Source organism: Hyla sarda, chromosome 4, assembly GCF_029499605.1.
Source record: "Hyla sarda isolate aHylSar1 chromosome 4, aHylSar1.hap1, whole genome shotgun sequence".
Classification (NCBI taxonomy): Eukaryota; Metazoa; Chordata; class Amphibia; order Anura; family Hylidae; genus Hyla; species Hyla sarda.
In genome coordinates, this window is record NC_079192.1 from 207,283,859 (window position 1) to 207,304,412 (window position 20,554).

General features: G+C 40.2%; 1 protein-coding gene across 2 annotated transcripts in view; it reads right to left on the reverse strand.

Annotated features, from left to right (window-relative positions):
* Positions 1–20,554, reverse strand: part of GRM3 (glutamate metabotropic receptor 3) — a 331,898-nt gene that overhangs the window by 93,423 nt on the left and 217,921 nt on the right. For both annotated transcript variants that reach the window (XM_056573393.1, XM_056573394.1), the window contains exon 3: positions 1,225–2,074. In XM_056573393.1, the coding sequence (XP_056429368.1) occupies positions 1,225–2,074 (850 nt within the window). The remainder of the gene's footprint in view (positions 1–1,224; positions 2,075–20,554) is intronic.

Genomic DNA, 20,554 nt, shown 5'->3' on the forward strand with positions numbered 1-20,554 from the left:
ACAGCACCAGCACATTAGTAGCCAGGTAAGGTTGAGAGACTTATAGCCTGAGAGTTGACCCTGACAAACACAGCACTAGAATGAGTGAACAGATGGAGACTGTGATATAGAAACTTTTTGCTAAAATTGTTTGAAGACAAGCTTGCCTCCAATACGGCAATAGTTTCAATTCCGAAATGAGAGAACATGGAAAAATATATTTACTGCATGAGACCCTGGATTACCAGATAGAACACCTTTATTATGATCTGCTCAAGGTTTATAAATACTGAAGTTGACTACAGAGTTCTTCTGTAAATTACAGATACTAATTTCTAAGCATACATCTGTCTCATAATACTATTTTAATTGAAATATCTCCGAATGTGGATAGTCTGTTAAAATAAGGTCACGGGGTGTGATTTTCATGTTACAAAAATAGGTCAAAAGAAGCCTGTAGAGGCCTGTCTATGATGTCAATGTGAGCTATATGCTGCATAATGTATAAATATATCACAGTCAGCTCCTTCATGTCCATGAACACATGTATAGGCTGACAATTCTACTTTCAGAACATGTCCATTTATTTCCAGTGGGTGGTTTAAAGAATGTTTTTATTTCTCATCATCTATAGAAAGAACATTTGTCTATGGTGCTTTTGTTGACTGCCTGGTAATATACATACAAGGATAAAATGTGCAGTTTCTGCAGACGTAACATAATGTTCAATAATTGTTTAAACTTTTATAGAACCACAGAAACCCAAAGGCATCTGAAGGTCATTTTAAATCCATAGTACTCAAAAAGTTACAGAACTTGACCTCAAATACCATAACACAAGGCAACAGAAGTTTTGTGTCAACATGAGGATCATCTCCTGGTGTCTTATTTTCTGGATGCCTGGGGTAGAAGACAATGCTTTTTCTTAAGTTGTTTACTGTTTCTTATTCTTTTTATGGAGCAGTTTACATTCAAAAGAAAATGTAGGGAATTTAAATTACCATCCAGACTCTTAGCATCTAATTATGCAGAGCAACATCTGTATACTCTGATCATTGGGTTCAAGCTTCCTGTGTAATGTTTTTTATCCATCTCCCTGTTTATAAATTGTTTCCTTTCTGCCCATAGAGTTGATGGCTTAAACAGATGGAAAATCAACAATTAAAACCCATAAAACTCATTAATTTAAATAGCTTGTTTAATTAGTTCATGTTGAATTGAAAAAGTCACTCCGTAAAGGCTTACCTGTAAAGTTAACTTTCAGCAAAAAATCCTTGTAGAGCTTCTTCCCATCTACAGTCTTCATGGCATCACACAGTTGTGTTGTATTGGAGCACAGAGCTTGTTGCATGTGATGCAGGGCATGTGCCATGGCATACACAGCATTCACTACAAACATAATTTTTGATTCCTGCTCATAGTTGGAGCTATTGATATGGAGGCGCTTGTCACATGGTTTTTCCGTTTTATTATGGAGACTGCATTGAAATTTTTGTTGCCAAAAATCCTTAAACCAAGGGTTTCGATGATTGTTGATGGGATTAAGGCTTTTAAAATACTTATCAAATTCTTTAAGAGGATGTGAAGCAAGTTCTAGAGTAATTGCCCCATATGCTATGTGCTCATTTCCTTTAACAATGCTTTCTTGGGCACCCCAACCATCACTAGCAATCCATGTAAATGAAGCATTAAACCTATTGGCAGCTGCCAAAAGTTCACGGGTGTCATCACTCCGCATGAAAAGAACAACAACTTTAGCATTAGGCTTTTGTAAAAGTTCCTTGATAGCATTGTCATAAGACTTTTTTAAGTTTGATCTCCCAACCTTTTCGGAAGTGGCAATGCAAATGTTCCTTAATCTTGCTTCTTGTTCGAAGGCTTCAATTCCTGTCTCTCCGTAGTCTCCTTCAGATGCAACAGTAGACACATATGTCCAATTAAAGTAACGTAGGATTTCTGCCATTGCTTTTGCCTGATAAAAGTCTGGTGGCACTGTCCTTGCAAAGTAGTCATAGCGTGACTTGTCACTAAGTTTGGCACTGGTGGAAGCATAGCTTATTTGAGGAATATGGAAGAGTCTCAGCAAATTAGCCACCTGCAGATACAAAATTAGAAGTTAGAAATAATAAACTTTTTCTCATAATTAAAAATACATTAAAATTGTTGATAGTTTCTTTCTTCTTATATTCAAACAAAATACTATTAAAAACACTTGTCATAGCATGTACAAAGAGTCATTGTACACAGGTTGACAATAATTCTAGTTCAAGTTAAAAAAGGCCTTTTTGTTAGCTTTATATATCTATTTTTTATGTTAAACATATTTTCGAAAAATTTTCTGTAAAGTTTTTTTTTTCCATTTTACTACCTATATTATAAAATAATCCTAAAAGTTACAGTTTTCATTCTCAACACTGAACCTAAAACTAAGCTGACTTCCGGCTCTTTCTGTGATGAAAAGGCTGCTGGAAAGTGATCTGTACAGCATTACAGAGAAAGGTGACACCAGTTGACAGAGAAGCAATAGATGATGTTGCTAGTTCCGCTATGAAATGACATTTTCAAAGATCCCTGAGCATGTCCAGAAATCTTTCCTACACATGTCAATGGGACATGTCTATGGTTGCCTATGTCCATGGTTCCTGCTCTAAATGCAGTTTAGGCAAAATGACAGCCCCCCATAATAATGTGGTAAAAAAAAAATATTAAAAAATTATGATAAAAAAATAGAAACAAATAAAAAAAAAGAGGGAACATGTTTCAGTATTTGGCTTTAATCAGTAAATAAAACACATTCACTTTCAGGTGGCACTTTTTATGCAGACAATTTTTCATGGCATTTTTGATGTCCTTTTAAAGAGTCTAACAGACAGACAGATAATTACTGAAAGGCATAAGATTTTGTAATAGTAAAAGTAACTTTCTGGCACCAGTTGATTAAAAAAAAAAAAAAGTTTTCCACCGGAGCACCCCTTCCACCGGAGCACACCTGTACGCCCTGGTCCCACTCCGCTTCTATGATGCGGGGTCACAGGCTGACCCCGCATCATAGTGGGGTGGTCCTGGCATAATGCCTGCCATTAACCCCTTAGATGCGGCAATCAAAGTTGATTGCCGCATCTAAAGTGAAAGTAAACCGTTCCTGGCAGCTCCGTTGGGCTATTCGGGACCGCCATGGTGAAATAGCGGCATCCCGAACAGCTGAGAGGACAGAAGGAGGGTTTCTAACTGCCTACTTGCCATCTGATCAGTGATCTGCTGCTTCATGCCTGGAGCAGCAGAGCGCCAATAACACTAATCAATGTTATGCTATGGCATAGCATTGAACAGTGTATGCAATCAGAAAATTGCACGTAATAGTCCCCTATGGGGACTAAAAAATGGTGTAAAAAAAGTAAAAAAAAAAAAGTTAATAAATGTGAATTAATACTCCATCCCTAGACATCTTATCCTCTATCCAAAGAATAGGGGATAAGATGTCTGATCACGGGGGTCCCGCTGCTGGGAACCCCAGCGATCTCTCCTGCAGCATCCCCTGTCATCTGGTGCACAGAGTGAGCTTCGCTCCGTGCCTGATGACTGGTAATGCAGGGGCTGGAGGATTGTGATGTCACAGCCCTGCCCCCTCGTGACATCACACCCTGCTCCCTCAATGCTCCCTCCCACGCCCCCTCCCATAGACTTGCATTAAGGGGGCATGATGTCATAAGGGACAGGGCCGTGAAGTCACGATCCTCCGGCCCCTGCATCGCCAAACATCAGTAACAGAGCAAAGCTTGCTCCATGCACCAGATGGCAGGGGGTTCTGCAGGAGAGATCGCTGGGGTTCCCAGCTGTGGGACCCCCGCAATCAGACATCCTATCCCCTATCCTTTGGATAGGGGATAAGATGTCTAAGGGCGGAGTACCCCTTTAACCTCTTCCATACTAAAAGTTTAAATCAGCGCCCTTTTCCCAAATTTCATATAAAAAAATATGCAAACATAATAAAAATAAACATATGTGGTATCACCGTCTGCATAAATGTCTGAACTATAAAAATATAATTTTAATTAAACCGCACGGTCAATGGCGTACACGTAAAAAAATTCCAAAGTCCTAAATTGCTTATTTTTGGTCATTTTGTATACCCTAAAAAGCTATTAAAAAGTGATCAAAAAGTCCCATCAAAACAAAAATGGTACCGATAAAAATATCAGAACACGGTGCAAAAAATTAGCCCTGTATACAAAAAAATAAACAAGTAATAGGAGTCAGAAGATGAAAATTTTAAACATACTAATTTTGGTGCATGTAGTTATCATTTTTTTTAAGTAGTAAAATAAAATAAAACCTATATTAATTAGGTATTCTTGCAACTGTATGGACCAACAGAATAAAGATAAGGTGTTATTTTTATTGAAAAGTACACTGCATAGAATTGGAAGACCCCAAAAATGACAAACTGGTGTTTTTCTTTCCAATTTTGCCCCACAAATATATATTTTTTCTGGTTTCGCCTGAGATTTTTTGGTTAAATGATTGTTGGTATTACAAAGTAAAATTGGTGTAGCAAAAAACAAGCCCTCATGTGGGTCTGTAGGTGGAAAATTGAAAGTGCTATGATTTCTAGAAGGTAAGGAGGAAATAAGAAAGTGCAAAAAGGAGAAAACCCTGGTCCTTAAGAGGTTAAGTTAGGGTGCATGCACACCACGTTTTTGCTATACAGTTCCCGTATACGGTTTCAAGTTAAAAACCGTATGGAACTGTGAGCTAACCAGAGTAAATTATATTTAAGGGTAAGGAAACTTAACGTGTAACTATATATGTGGCACAATATCCCTTTAAAATGTAACTTTTATTAGATCCTTAGACAATAAAATAATATAATTGACGACCAAATGAGACCATTAGTAATGTCTGTAGGGTGTATATCAGGGCACAGGGTTGATAAATACAAAAAATATCACCAAAACAGGTCAAGATATACCAAGCACACAAACCATATATGGACCATGTGTAGAGTAATACGTGGCAATTCTATGACCTGCACAAAAGTATAATATATAGATGCCGTGTATAGTTATAAATACAACAAAAATATATATGGTTGAAATTGACTTACAGTTCTCCGCCAATGATATCAGGACATACTGGTCGACTTAGGACAGTTGAAGGGTGTATTCTGTTGGAATGATGGTATAAAGATATAAACCATTCAACAATTACTATCCCTAGGATATAGATCCTACAATTGCCCTACCTGACAGTGGAGGATGAGCCCCACTTCAACCGTTGCTGTCCGCTAGATAACCCTAAAAAACCCTATACAATAATAGGATCCCTAATGATGATGCATCACCACTTACAGACTATAGATAAAATACAGTGCAATAATGTGCTCAAAATCATATAGATATTAACAAAAGGTAAAAACCTAGACTTCCTCTACGCAATTCCCCCCATGTTAGATGTTTTTGGGGGTTCTTCAGAAGGGAGTGAAATTGATATAAAATGAAACACTATGAGAGAAGATGATGGAAAAATTGATGTAACAAAGTCTCTGATGGAACTGTATAGAAAACTGTATGCATTGACTTAACATTGTAAACTGTATGTCAAACGCATCATCCATTTTAGTCCATTTTGCAACTTATATGGTTTTGTCCGTTTTTTTTACCCGTACATAAACTGTAGTCTACCACGTTTTTTGGTCCAGGTGAAAATCTGTATTAAACCGTATATGTTTTTTTTTTTACATGGCAGTCAATGGGAACCGTACAGAACTGTATGTGCGTACGGTTCCATCCGGTTTTCACCATACGGTTTTTGACTTTCCACAGTTTTTTTTCTTGGAATTTCAATCAAACATGTGAAACTTTATTCAAAAATGGAGTGAAAAGTTAAAAACGTATATGTTTTTTTCTCAAAAAACGGATGCAACCAAACACCATTTTTCAAACTGTATACGGTTTTCAACCATATATGGGTTAAAATTTGTACACACATTTTGATACAGTTTAGTCGGGTTTTGAGGAATCCGTTTTTCATCAAAAACCTGATACGCGAACTGTATAGCAAAAACATGGTGTGCATGCACCCTTACACAGAAAAAAACAAGGTTAACAATTTCAAGAAACAAACAAAATAAGGTTAACATACATTATTAACAAAGGGAATATCTGTATTTCTTGTGGATTGATGTTGTGCAATGTGTTAGTTTCTAACAATTCATTTAGATTGCCCCGAATTAACACAAATGAAGCATGAATAGTTGACTGGTTATAGGGTGGTATTTTTGTATGTGCTGCTTTAATCTCACCTATTGACCAACTTTACTGATACCATATGAATAAGTTATTATTTTCATTTGAATAAATTATTGAAGTCATATCTGTATTCATTGTATACGCTTTGTTGCTTTGTGTATTGTCCCTAAATAAAACAGCTCTTAGCGGCTGGAGTATTATTGCTTTTAATGCTGTTCATGGTGACTAAATATGCAGGACTGCAGACATGTCTAACTCAACTCCCATGATATTCCTGCGCATCAACATTTGATGGGGATGAACTGTTTTATTTACTAGCATGCCTGATATATATCTGAAAAATGAAATGTATCCAACATTATCCTGCCAAAAGATCCTTGCACAGTTCATAAAGTCCCTTTCACTCCCTTAGCAAAAAAAAAAACAAAAAAAACAACAACCTACAAAACAAAAAAAAAATGCATAATTTACTTGCATCTCTGTAGAATACATTTCTTTTTTTGACAATAAATGTCATTTCTTCATTATAAGGCAAATAAAAGGAAAGGATATTAAACCAGCAGTAACACCTCTGGGCTATTCTGTGCATGTTAATTGCCATTTTTTTATTTGCTTTCCTGGATGAATGCAGATTCCTATTAACATATGCTTTGTTATTTTAATGTTTTCCCAACTCAAAAACAACAAAGGAAAGGCCCCCAATGTGCACAAACACATTGATTATAGAAGTTTGCTGGATAAAGTTAACTGTTTCCCTCATTGGGGCCTGTTCAGATGATTAATCGCTGGTAAAGACTATTCTAGATACATTTCCTTTTATCACCCCAAATACATTGACATCAGTAGTTGGGTTTTTTGTTTGATAACATATGTTTATTCTCAGATCTCTTTTGCTATATTTAAAGGGGTACTCCGGTGGAAAACTTTTTTTTTAATCAACTGAGCTGCTGAAGAAAGTTCCTAAGGAGGACCTGAAACACGTCCAGCATTTACCAATAATAATCCGAGTGCCAATTATCTATTTTCCTTAAGATTACAGCGTTATACAAGATCTACCTATCTGTCAATAAAATCTTTGTCAGTACGTGCCGGCATCTACCACGAGGAGGCTGCTACTTTGCCTTACCACAATCAGGACAACCGCTGCAGTACCCACTATACTTTAGATACAAGACATTTGATACTTATCTCAACTGGATACAAAATAACTTTTAGAACAGCGATCTGAGTTAAACCTGTCATATCAGAGAAATCACTGCTTCTTCTTAAAACGCTAAATCACTGCCTATTTTTACAGATGTGTGGACACTTATTTCAGGGATTATTTTATGTGTTTTAACATGTATTAATTTTTTTATATTTTAAATATTTCAGTATATTTGCCATAATGTTAGTATATTAATCATTTAACCATCGTTTTGTGTTCCTGTTGATTCACAAGGGCCCTGTGATTCACAGTACACAAGTATATTACCACTTATTATTTATATATATACCACATACCTAAATAAATACACGTTTATTCAAATATTCATAAACTCTGAGCTCCAATTTCTATATTATATTTGCACATTTTAAGAACTGTCCAGAGTAGGAGAAATCCCCAAAGCAAACAAATGCTGCTCTGGACATGTCACGAACCGGCAAGACTGGTAGTGGATCCTCTAGACCAGAGAGGCGATGGCACGGGCCGTACCAGGGGAACGGAGTCTAAGGGACTACTGGTCTTCACCAGGGCCCGCCGCAAAGCGGGATGGACTTGCTGTGGCAGGTAGCCCCCAGGTCGTTCCCCCAATAGCGGCTCGACCTCTCTGGCAGCTGATATGGCGAAGTACACAGGGAGCAGGCAAGGCGTAGTCGGACATAGCAGAGGTCAGGGCAGGCGGCAAGGGTTCACAGGCGAGAAGACGGTAGCAACGGGTTCGGCAACAGGCAAGGAAATACAGGCTACTAGGAACGCTTTCTCAGAGGCACAAGGAACAAAGATCTGGCAAGGGCAGGTAGGGGCAGGCAACTTTTATAAGGAAGGAGCAGGGGTCATTAGCCAGCGCACCAATCAATGGTGCGCTGGCCCTTTAAATATACTGAAGGTGGCGCGAGCGCGCCCTAGAGAGTGGGGCCGCATGCACCGGGAAGCAGAGAGTGTCGGCACAGGGAACGAGGCGCCAGGTAAGGTGGACTGGGATGCGGCGCGTGAGTGGGGACCAGCCGCCACGGCAGCCGCGTCCCCGACACAAGGGATCCCGTGCTCCCGGTCAGTGTGTCCGAGCGGGAGGCACCGGGATCCCGAGGAGAGGGGGCGAGAAAGCGGGCGCTCTGGTCCGGAGGCGGGGACCGGAGCGCTCGCTGTGACAGGACAGTTCCCAAAATGGACAGAGATGTCAGCAGAGAGCACTGTGCTCATGATGTCAGCAGAGAGCACTGTGTTCCAAAAAGAAAAGAATTTCCTCTGTAGTATTCAGCAGCTAATAAGTACTGGAAGGATTAAGATTTTTTTAATAGAAGTAATTTAAAAATCTGTTTAACTTTCTGTTCTGGCACCAGTTGATTTAAAAAAAGAAATAGTTTTTCACCAGAGTACCCCTTTAAGAGCGAGTTGCAGTAGTAGATCTATAAGAGTTTAGTGTCCACATATAAAATTCCAGGGCATCAAACAACACTGTTGTAGCAGGGGTATATTTAGCAAACACAAGGATAAACACTTTTTATTTGTAGTTCTAAAAATGCAGACGATTAAACGGCATACACATGTTCATGGCCGAAGCACCTCCACACATCAGAGAGAGTCAGGATCTGACGAACAACGTTTCGGGATCCACCCCCTTACTCACGCATTAGTAAGGGAGTGGACCCGAAACTCCACGTGTCAGATCCTGACTCTCGAGGGGCTTCGGCCGTGAATATGTGTATGCCGTTTAATCCTCTGTATTTTTTGAAATACAAATAAAAAAATTACCGGATGGTCAAGAAATCATAGGAAATGTGAGTGTTTATCCTTTCGTTTGCTAAATATACCCCTGCTACAGCAGTGTTGTTTGATGCCATGGAGTGTTGTATGTGCTTGTTCAGTAGGAGCTAATGGTGGAGCTCCTAACCAGGATATAAGAAAATTAGAGGCACTAAGTGACTGAGACAGAGTTTAGGATCCTCCCGACTCATCTTGAATGAGGGAGTATGAAGCCGGGAAGCCGGGCATGTTCCATACCTTGGGGTACGGGCTGCTATCACTCTGATGTTAATCATTAAACCGTTAAAATACTCCGGTCAATGTTGATCGTGGCATCTAAACAATTTTTAGATACATCATTGGTGGCGCTGTGATCGGCAGCCCAAGCTAAGTTTCTGTGTCTGCTGATTTATCTGCTGATACAGTCTGCTTATGGCAGACTATAACAGCAGAGCAACAACAACATAGATCAATGCAATGCATATCTATCTATCTATCTATATATATATATATGTGTGTATGTAAAAGGATAAACGTTTTTAAAATATAAATAGAGTATTTTCCCCCCAAAAAAACATAATTAAATATAAAAATATGAACACCATTGGTATCACTGTGCACTGTGTGTGGATTTGTCAAAAGTATTAAATTATCACATTTCTGATCCTGCCTGATCAGCAGCATCAATGCAAATAAAATGGCTGTGCCGAAAAGAAACTACAAATCACGGTGCAAAATATGAGCCCTCACACAACTTCATAGATGGAAAAATAAAGGGGATAGAACTTGGTGATGCCCAGATTTGTTTTAAAAAAAAGGTTTTGTTTAATTATAATAAAATAAAAATGATCCACATTTGGTATTATTGGAATCATACTGACCCATAAAATTAATTTCTCATTTCTTATTTCTTATACTCTGATTAACCGTGTAATGTACTCGGTTCAAATTCACAGAAGATTCGGCTCCAGAGGTAGTAGTCCCAAAATTACTTTATTTCTTTTCATCAGCATACAAAGTCATATAACAAGTAATATAAGCAAGACTTACACATTTCAGACTCCATGTCCTTAATCATAGGTCTATGATTAAGGACATGGCATCCAAAACACATTAGTCTTGCTTTTATTACTTGTTATAATGACTTTGGATGCTGATGGAAAAGAAATAAAGTAATTTTGGGACTACTACCTCTGGAGCCAGTTCTTCTGTGAATTTGGATCCTTTGGTGCTGTGCTCCAGCTTTGTATGCACCGAGGAGGGGCTCTTACAAATTGCAGTTGTGGTGAGCTGAGCTGTTGGACTTTTTGTACAGAAAAAATTACTGCCCCACAAAATTGCACGATTGGATTTGTTTTTTTTTACTTTGCCCTGTAAATAATGTTTTACGGCTTAGTTTTACATTATATAGTAACATAATGGGTGCTGTAATAAAGAACATCTTGTCCTGCAAAGAAAGGTCAGGACTCTTTCAGAAAAAAAAAACTTTTTTTTTTTTGTTGGTCTTAGAAGGTGAGGTCATAGAATGCTGAGCTAAAAATTGGAATTCGGGGGGTCAGGAAGGGGTTAAAGCTAGCACTATACATTATAGTCATCTAAACCCGCCAATTTCATTGGGATTGTCTGCCCTCGAAATATGTAAGGGGGTCTCCCCATTTTCCACAAGATGGCACATGGTGGGGGCTTGAATGGTCAGCCAATGGAAGGCCACAGGCAGACTCTTCTTGCAGAGCGTAGATTACACTGAGCTATTCTATGTAATAGCATAGCATTATTCAGTGCAGCAAGAGCCTCATTTACATTGGAATTTTGAATCATTGAAGAATATCTTGGGAATGGTGACACCTGAAAGAGAAGGTAAACACCATTTTGATCAGCATCACCCGCACTAGCAGTCAGTACCAGCAGGTTAGTGTAGGTAATGCTGCTAACAGATTTTATTTAACTTTGTGCAGTACTTATCTTAGCTACAGTAGGCATCAAACACACTTATAATTTCATACAAGAGGTAGCTCCATTACTGACATGACTGCTCTTTAAGCAAAAGACTCACTATAGCAGAATAAGGATTATGTGCAGAATGAGAGACACTATTATACATGCACATCTGGGTATTTACATTTTGAGATACATTTAAAAAAAAACAACAAAAAAAAAAACAATGGGAGACATTTTTGAAAACATGTGCAGAGGAAAAGTTGACCAGTTGCCCATAGTAACCAATCAGATGGCTTCTTTTATTTTTCGGAGGTCTCATTATAAATAAATGAAGCAATCAGATTGGTTGCTATGGGCAACTGGTATACTTTTCCTCTGTAAAGGTTTTGATAAATCCCTCCCAATTTGCCCAATGTTAAGAGGATTGTCTGCTTTGGATTTTCGTACAATACATCCCTCCCAAGATAAGCAAATCACAAAGTGTTCTACGGTAAATAGCTGTAATGTGTCCGAGTACCTGAGACAAGAGTTCTTGTAGCTACACTACAGGAAAAATTAAGCATTACAAAATTCTCATTTAAAGCAGTAGGATGGCCATAGAGGGCATAGACAGGTCCTACCAGGGATCCACAACATCTTATAGCTAAACAGGGAGAAACTACAAAAAGTCTTGAACCTTGGAGTTGTTTCTTTTAACTCATAATTACTTATAAGGTTTACCGCACTGTTCAGCAATGTGCCACTGTGGCTAGCAATTGTTTACAAAATAATATATGGGCAGACTAGGACTGTGATTTTCTTCCGTTTTCAGGCTCCTATGTTTCTATAGCTTTGGGTCCTAATCTCCAAACATTTTGCTAGGTCACCTTGTTTTTATGTAATATAAGATGTTTTTTATGTGTCTATGTGTGTTTGAAATAGGAAATGAGAATGTAAGCTACACATGAACTATTCCTACATATAAATGAATTATTCCTGCAATTATAAAGGTAACAAAAATCTGCTCAGAAAACATAATCAAGAAAGTTTATATATTTTTCAGGCATATAGGGGGGTATTTATCAAAGGATTTATGTGTTTTTTGTAATGTAATTTTGGTGCAATACTTTGGCGCAGTGTCTTTTTGCGCCAAAGTTTGGTGCATTTTCTCCACTGTCATTTTTACAACTTTCTCAAAATCCCACAGTCCTGTGTGTGATTTTAACTTTAGTCAGTAATTCATCATTTGCGCCAATTGATCTTTGGCGCAATTCTACGCCTTTAGGTTTTTTTGGGCGCAATTCACCGCCAAGAAATTTTGCACATGGAAAACACACATAGCAATGTCAGAAAATGTAAAGGCCTCAAAATACATTCAACATTTTTTTTTGTAAAAGAAGCGACGCCTCCGGGGCAGCGCAATACTATCCTGCGACATAGTTGTCTCTGAGGGACCTTCACCCTCCGTTGAGCCAGCATTGGACATGGCCACACAGGTTCAGGAAAGTTAAGCACTAAAGTAACAAACAAAAAAAAAACTACTCAAGTTGAAAACATGGTGACTATAAACCCCACAAAAGAAAATAACTCATGTCGCTTGCTGATATACTGCAGGAGGGACTCCGAAATGGCTGCTCTATAGGGTAAAATACACGTCCTCTGTGGTGGTAAGTTCTGTGTAAAAGGCGCTGTGAACAGCTGATTTCAACATTTGAGCCAAAATTACTAACAACTTGCACCAAATTATAAATTTCGTGCATGTCCACGAAAACCAAACTAAAAAAAAAAGGGTAAATAGAAACTTTCAAGAGGCAAAATTGATAAATACCCCCCATAAAGTATAGAACTAGAACTCTTAAATTATTGTTAATGATATTTTCATTTTGTTAAATAAAATAGATACTTAAAAGTAAATTGCTCTAGAGTGTTGTTGTCAAACAATGCATTTATCACTAGTAACCTAACAAATTTTCCCTGTAACACTGGATGAGGTATATCTTGAGGCATGCTTTTTGTTAAAGGGGTACTCTGGTGCTTACACATCTTATGCCCTATCCAAAGGATAGGGGATAAGATGCCTGATCGCGGGAGTCCCGCCGCTGGGGACCCCCGTGATCTTGTACGCGGCACCCAGTTTGTAATCAGTCCCCAGAGCGTGTTATGATTATGGTCAACCGCAGGGCCGGTGGCGTGTGACGTCACGCCTCCGCCCCTGTGTGACGTCACGCTCCGCCCCTCAATGCAAGCCTACGGGAGGGTGTGTGATAGCTGTCACTCCCCCTCCCGTCGGCTTGCATTGAGGGGAGGAGCGTGACGTCACACAGGGGCGGGGGCGTGATGTCACATGCCACCGGCCCTGCGATCGACCATAATCAGTTCCGGAGCGAACACGCTCCGGGGACTGATTACAAACGGGGTGCCGCGTGCATGATCACGGGCGTCCCCAGCTGCGGGACTCCCGCGATCAGGCATCTTATCCCCTATCCTTTGGATAGGGGATAAGATGTGTAAGCATCAGAGTACCCCTTTAAAATTCAAGTGATGAATGCAAGGAATATAATGTCCGTTTGTAGCAATACTTTTCTGATGACTTAATTTATGAATTCTGCAACTTTATTCATACAGAAATACGTATGTCTCCACAAAACCCATTAATCCTCAAAGTCTGGAGAAGTTTTGAAAGAGGTTGAATATGTTCATGGATTCAAATTATCTTTATGTAATAAGGTCGGATAATATGTTTGTCCAACTGAGAAAATTAAATTTGCCTTTTCAAATTCTAAAATCCTACTTTTATAGCAATTATAATATGTGGTTTGAATTTCATGTTTTTGTCACCTTTTCACTGGAAGAATCTTCAAAAGGTTGAAGGTTAAAACTTAAATATGCTTAAGGTGTTTGATGAGTAATATTACTTAGTCTCTATTGATCTCCAGAATAATTAGTATTCAACTATTTACATTGTGTTAAGATATAATGAATTTTAAAATCAGTAAACAGGAAAAACACAGGGACGCACAAACTCAATGTCAGACTAGCCGGGACGTTAACCTGGTATTCTTTTGATTTGGGTAGAGAACTTCCATCTAACAAGTCCAGTGTTGGTTAGTAAAAGAGAGGGAGACCCATAACAATGATTTAAATGGGCCCCTATTATGACATCTGATTTGGCCTCCCAGGACAGAAAGGTCGGGTTTTTATTTCTCTTTGCTTTCCCTGGTCCATTGATCAATTCCCCCCATATATTAATTGGTTGTCAATGCAGATAACTGAATAGAGGAATTATGTATAGCTTTTACCAATAGAAAATGGAATAGGACCAACTGGGCCTGAACCCCCCTCTCCAAGATAGTACGTATGTTCTTGCTGGCCTGCATAGCAGGAAACCCTCTACCACTTATGTACAAGAGGATCTAGACAATCCGACTAAACTATATATGGCATATGTGGCAACCAGCACTGGACACATTGTACAGACATTCTGAGTGGGAATCAAAATAACACCAGAGCTCTGTCAACATTCTGGAAACTCTTGTCATACAGCATAATATAGGTGGTGCGTAATGCACACTTGTTGTGGTAGCAGCCAGTTAAAGAAAAATAATGTCCTGCTTTTATATTGTTGCTCATAAACTATATATATATATATATATATATATATATATATATACATAATGAGGGAAATTTATCATTGTATGTCTTTAGAATAAGTGTGTTTTGAAGTCATCTATTTTTGCTTAGATTTTGTTTATGTGCAACATACATATAATATTGTGTGGGGGTTAATACATTTTGGCGCAAGTAAGCAAAAAACAACAAATCACTTCAGAACACAACTTTGTATGATTCTCCATTTGTGACATTTCTGTGACTTTTTACCCCATTGCACAAGAAGTGTGCAACTTTTTTTTTTCTAAATGCTCTCCACAGCCAGTTATTTAAGCCAGGTCTGGGGTAGGTTTGTGACAAACTGAGGGCTTTGTAACAAACTTGTAACTTTTTGAAATAAATTAGCATCTGCTGCCAAATCACTTTAGCAAAAAGTTGCACAAATTTTGGTAAAAATCAAACCCCCCCAAAAGTAGCAAAATTGCCGTTTTCTTGTAGATTTTCCCTCACAAATAATATTTTTTGGGGTTTTGTGGTACATTTTATGGTAAAATGAAAGGTGTCATTATAAAGTACACAAAAAACAAGCCCTCATGTGGGTCTGTAGGTGGAAAAATAAAACAGTTATGGAATTTAAAAGGAGAGGAAAAAAAATGAAAACACAAAATAGAAAATTGGCCTGGTCCTTAAAGTAGTTCTCCGGCCCTAATACATCTTATCCCCTATCCAAAGGATAGGGGATAAGATGTCTGGTCCCTTTGCTGGGGACCCCTGAATCTGTCATTCAGCACCCACGGCCGTCATGCCCCCTCCACCACGCCCCCTCCCATAGACTTGCCTTGAGGGGGCGAGGCATGACATCACATGGGGGTGGAGTCGCGATGTCACAGTACTCCAGCCCCGTGGTCGTCATCCTGCGAACTCGGAGCCTCCGGCGCTGCGGAGAGCTCGCAAAGGTTGGTTCTGAATGACAGATTGCGGGGGTCCCCATCGGTGATGAATTAGGGCCGGAGTACTGCTTTAAGTGGTTAAAGAGGTATTCCGGTATCAAAAAATGAAATACTTACCTCAAGACATGTAACTAACTTGTATACTGCAATTACATATTTACTGGCGTCAACATGTTTTTGTGCGATTCACCCTCAACAGGAAGTTGTGTAGTTCTTTTAGTTTCAGTGTGGTGTTGTCTCCAGGTCCCTGGCTAATTCCTTTCTACAAAGTTGCACACATTTTACACAACAGAGACATTTCTGCAATTTTGTACACCTAAAAAGGCTCTAAACCTGTTGATAAATTCCCAGCAACTAAAATCTTTAAGCAAAATATGGAAAAACTGTAGTCAGCAACTATATTTATTCCCTTTAGTGAAAAAAGTTGCAATTACCCTTGCATTCTATACTAAAAGTTATGCAATTATAGGAATTTGTCTATTGTGATGGCAGACTAAACTTGCATTAAGGGGTATTCCGGTATTAGAAAAAAAACAATTACACGAAGATATTTAATTTACATATATAGAGTAATTTACTGGCATCAGCATGTTTATGTGATGTCATTACCTCTGACCAGCTCCTACAGCCTATAACACTATCTCCCTGTAATACACACGCACACGCACAAACACACACACACACACACACATATATATATATATATATATATATATATATATAACAAATAGAGTTTTGGTGATTTTAGAACTGAAGCAGTCAAGTAAGCAATGCTATATGTTTCTGCAACATTTTTTTTTTTGTGTGTCAGACTACCCCTTTAAGTGTCACGGAGAAGACATAGGCATTTCCTATTCCCAAAACTTTGTCTGAATGTTGTATCTATAAATGTGGAAGTATTTATATAAAAAATTTATTGAGTTATTGCCATGGAAGCCTGTGATATCACAATCTTATCTGTGTAATGTGTACATGAAGGACACATCTGTGTCTTTCCAGAATGTCTCTACTTATGGACTCTTGATGATTTCATGGCCAATAATATTATCTGAGATTAGAGATGAGTGAGCCGAATCTGGCAAACCCGGATTCCACCTGATCTTTAGGATTTTTCTGGCTCGGCGAACACTCAAGCTTTTACCGGGTGAGCCAGTGAATAGCACAAAAAAATTAAAGCAGGGCGGGCAAGGGGCGGTGAGATGAGGTAGGGACATCAGCAGATCACAGGATAACCCAGGTCTATCATGTGATTTGCTGCTTACTGTGTCAATCAGTACAAAGGCCAATAGGACACAGCAATTGGTGTGGTCTCTGTGTGATTCCCCAGCCAGGTCTGGGCTGCCTGGTTGGCTGGGCAAAATTCTAATTTATTTAGTTTGCTTTTGCAAACACCCTGAGGCCAGAAGGGGCTGCTGGCCAAATTAAAATAGATTTTTGACAAACATGCTACTTCCAGCCAGGCCTGGACCACCTGGCTGGCTGGGTCAAAATTCTGGTGACATGCTGGTGACTAGAGATGAGAGAATTTTTGAAAAAACAACAACTTGTTTTGGTCCAAATTTATTCACGGCAAATCGCTTTCTGGCCTACAGAGAGCTTTAATTGGAGTTTAGAACACTTTGCCTTGCTGTAACATGCATAGGGTATGTGCTGGGTTAGTGAAATAATACTGTTATTCAGTATGACATGCAGATTAGAGGAGTCGCTATTAGAATCACTGCCGCAAAGCGGCACAATGACAGAGCCTGGAGGTGGCATCAGTATGAGGAGACCATATAGTGCCTGAAAGACACAGCATTGAGGTGGTGGCAGCATGAGGAGACCATACAGTGCCTGAAAGACACAGTGTGGAGTTGGCGGCAGCATGAGGAGACCACAAAGTGGCTGAATGACACAGCCTGGAGTTGGTAGAAGCATATAGTGGCTAAATGACAAAGCCTGGAGGTGGCAGAAGCATGAGGAGACCCTATAGTGGCTGAATGACACAGCATGGAGGTGGCAGCAGCATGAGGAGGATATATAGTGGCTGAATGACACAGAATGGAGTTGGCGGCAGCATGAGGAGACCACATAGTGGCTGAATGACACAGCCTGGAGTTGGCGGCAGCATATAGTGTCTGAATGACACAACTTAGAGTGTACAGCAGCATGAAGAGAACACATAGTGGTTGAGTGACAAAGTCTGGAGGTGGCGGAAGCATGAGGATACCATATAGGGGATGAATGACACAGCGTGGAGGTGGCCGCAGCATGAGGAGACGATATAGTGGCTGAATGACACAGCCTGGAGTTGGCAGCAGCATATAGTGGCTGATTGACACAGCCTAGAGTTTGTGGCAGCATGAGGAGAACATATAGTGGCTGAATGACATAGCCTGGAGGTGGCAAAAGCATGAGAAGACCATATAGTGGCTGAATGACACAGCGTGGAAGTGGCGGCATCATGAGGAGACCATATAGTGCCTGAATGACACAGCGTGGAGGTGGCGGTAGCATGAGGGGACCATATAGTGGCTGAATGACAAAGTCTGGAGTTGGCAGCAGCACGAGGAGACCACATAGTGGCTGAATGACACAGCCTGGAGTTGGCGGCAACATATAGAGGCTGAATGACACAGCCTGGAGTTTGTGGCAGCATGAGGAGAACATATAGTGGCTGAATGACAAAGCCTGGAGGTGGCATCAGCATGAGGAGAACATATGGGGGCAGAATGAGACAGCCTGGAGGTTGCAGCAGCATCATCAGGAGTCCTGAAAGTGACCTGGTGACAGAGTGGTGCGGTGGGTGGCAATACCAGCACCTGGTGACGAAGGTGAGTGAAAAAAGGAGAACTTGGCATCAGATGTGTGGTATCAGGCGGGTGGCAGGATCAGAATAGTAGCTGAGGCAGGTAGGCAGAAGAAAACGGTCTCTTTTGTATAAGTTTTAGAGTGCACAAGAATTGAAAATATGCATTACGTAAAGCTTAACTTTTAATAATATGCTTAGGATAAAATATATGGACCCAAATTATTATTTTTTTAAATCAAACAAAAGGAAAAGAGTGCAAAAATCACCATGTGCCACCTACAACACTATGTATTGATGTGATATAAAGACCTCTAAAAGGTGGAAGGGAACAATGTATGATCCATTGTAACCGGTGGGGGTAAACACTTCCCCTGTAAGTCCCTACTCTCACATTGTTAATTCCCTTCTTGGCAAGTGTTACTCGCCCTAAAAAGGGCAGCCCCACTCTGGAACCTCTCCCTATTTCCACCTGCAAACACTGTAATTTCCCAGGGATTTTAGGTGGAAATAGGGATTGGTTCCTGTGTGGGGCTGCCCTTTTTAAGATGGACATATTGTCCATTGTAGCAGGTGGGGGTAAAAAATTCCCCTGTAAGTCCTTACTCTCGCCCTATTAATTCTCTTCTTGGCAAGTGTTACTCATCCTAAAAAGGGCAGCCCCACACAGGAAACTCTCTTTATTTCAACCTAAAAACCCTGGGAAATGGCAGTGTTTGTAGGGGGAAATAGGGAGAGGTTCCTGTGTGGGGCCGCCATTTTTAGGACAAGTAACAATTGCCAAGAAGGGAATTAATAATGTGAAAGTAGGGCCTTACAGGGGAAGTTTTTACCCCCACCAGTGACAATGGACCTTGCTTCCTTCCACCTTTTAGAGGTCTTTGCATCACATCAATACTTGGTGGTGTAGGTGGCTTGTGGTGTTTTTTGCACACCTTTCCTTTGATTTGATTTCAAAAAAAGTTTTGGGTTCATATATTTTATCCTAAGAATATTATTAAAAGTTACATTTTCCATAATACATATCATCAATACTTACTTGTGGTCTGATGAGGAGGAATGTCTGTAACTGGGGAGCAGCTCCTTAAATATGTTTGGCACTATCCATATTTGTGAAGTGTTGGTGTGGCACCATGGTCAATCTACTCTGATGCATCAGGCATTGGTGGGAAGAAATCCTGGCTGATCCATGCCTGATTCATCTTCACAAAGGTCAGTCTCTCCACATTTTTTGTGGACAGACGAGTTCTCCTTGGGGTTACTATGGCCTCCGTTGCACTAAACACCAGCTCTGATGTCACACTACTGGCTGGGCAGGACAGCTTTTCCTGGGCAAACTCTGTTAGTTGGCCACAAATCAAGTTTGGCTGCCCAGAAGTCCAGCCCAGAAGGGTCCAATAAGGTGGAGAGACAGAAGTCATCCGGCTGCCGAATGTTGACAATTCAGCTGTCACTACGCAGGCAAGTGAGCATGCATGGTGCCCTTTGTGCAAGTGACTCGGAGGGAATCCCTGCCTCCATCTCCACTGCATGCTGTCTCGGTGTGTCTGGGTCCTCTGTCTCGCCTTCCTCATAACCCTCTAGCTCCACTAGCTGCTCCTGCTCCTCCTCTTCTGTTAGATGACTATAAAAACCGCCCATCTCGCGAAACCTAAACTGTGCTCCACTGTGCCCCTCCCCCTCCTCCTCCAGTTCAGCCCCCACAGGGCTCATGTGGCCCTGATATATAGGCGCCATGTCTCCAGTGCCCTGACCCGCCATTGTTTCAAACACATGTTGTAGTAGATAAAGCAGTGGAATGACGTTGTTCATCCCATAATCCTGGCGACCAAATAATAATGTAGCTTCCTCAAAGGAGCCTGAACAAATGGCAGGTGTCATGTATGAGCTGCCACTGGTTGACTTTGAAGTTACACAGGGGAGTCCCCCTATCCACTTGGATCATCAAAAATCGGTGATGGCTTTTCTCTGTTCGTATCGGTCCAACATATAAAGGGTGGAATTCCAACGTGTGGAAACTTCGCAAATCAGACTATTTGGGGGATGCCGTTCTGATGCTTAAGCTCAAGGAGGGTGTGCTTTGGAGTGGCTGATGTGCATGCAGTGGAGGCTCAGA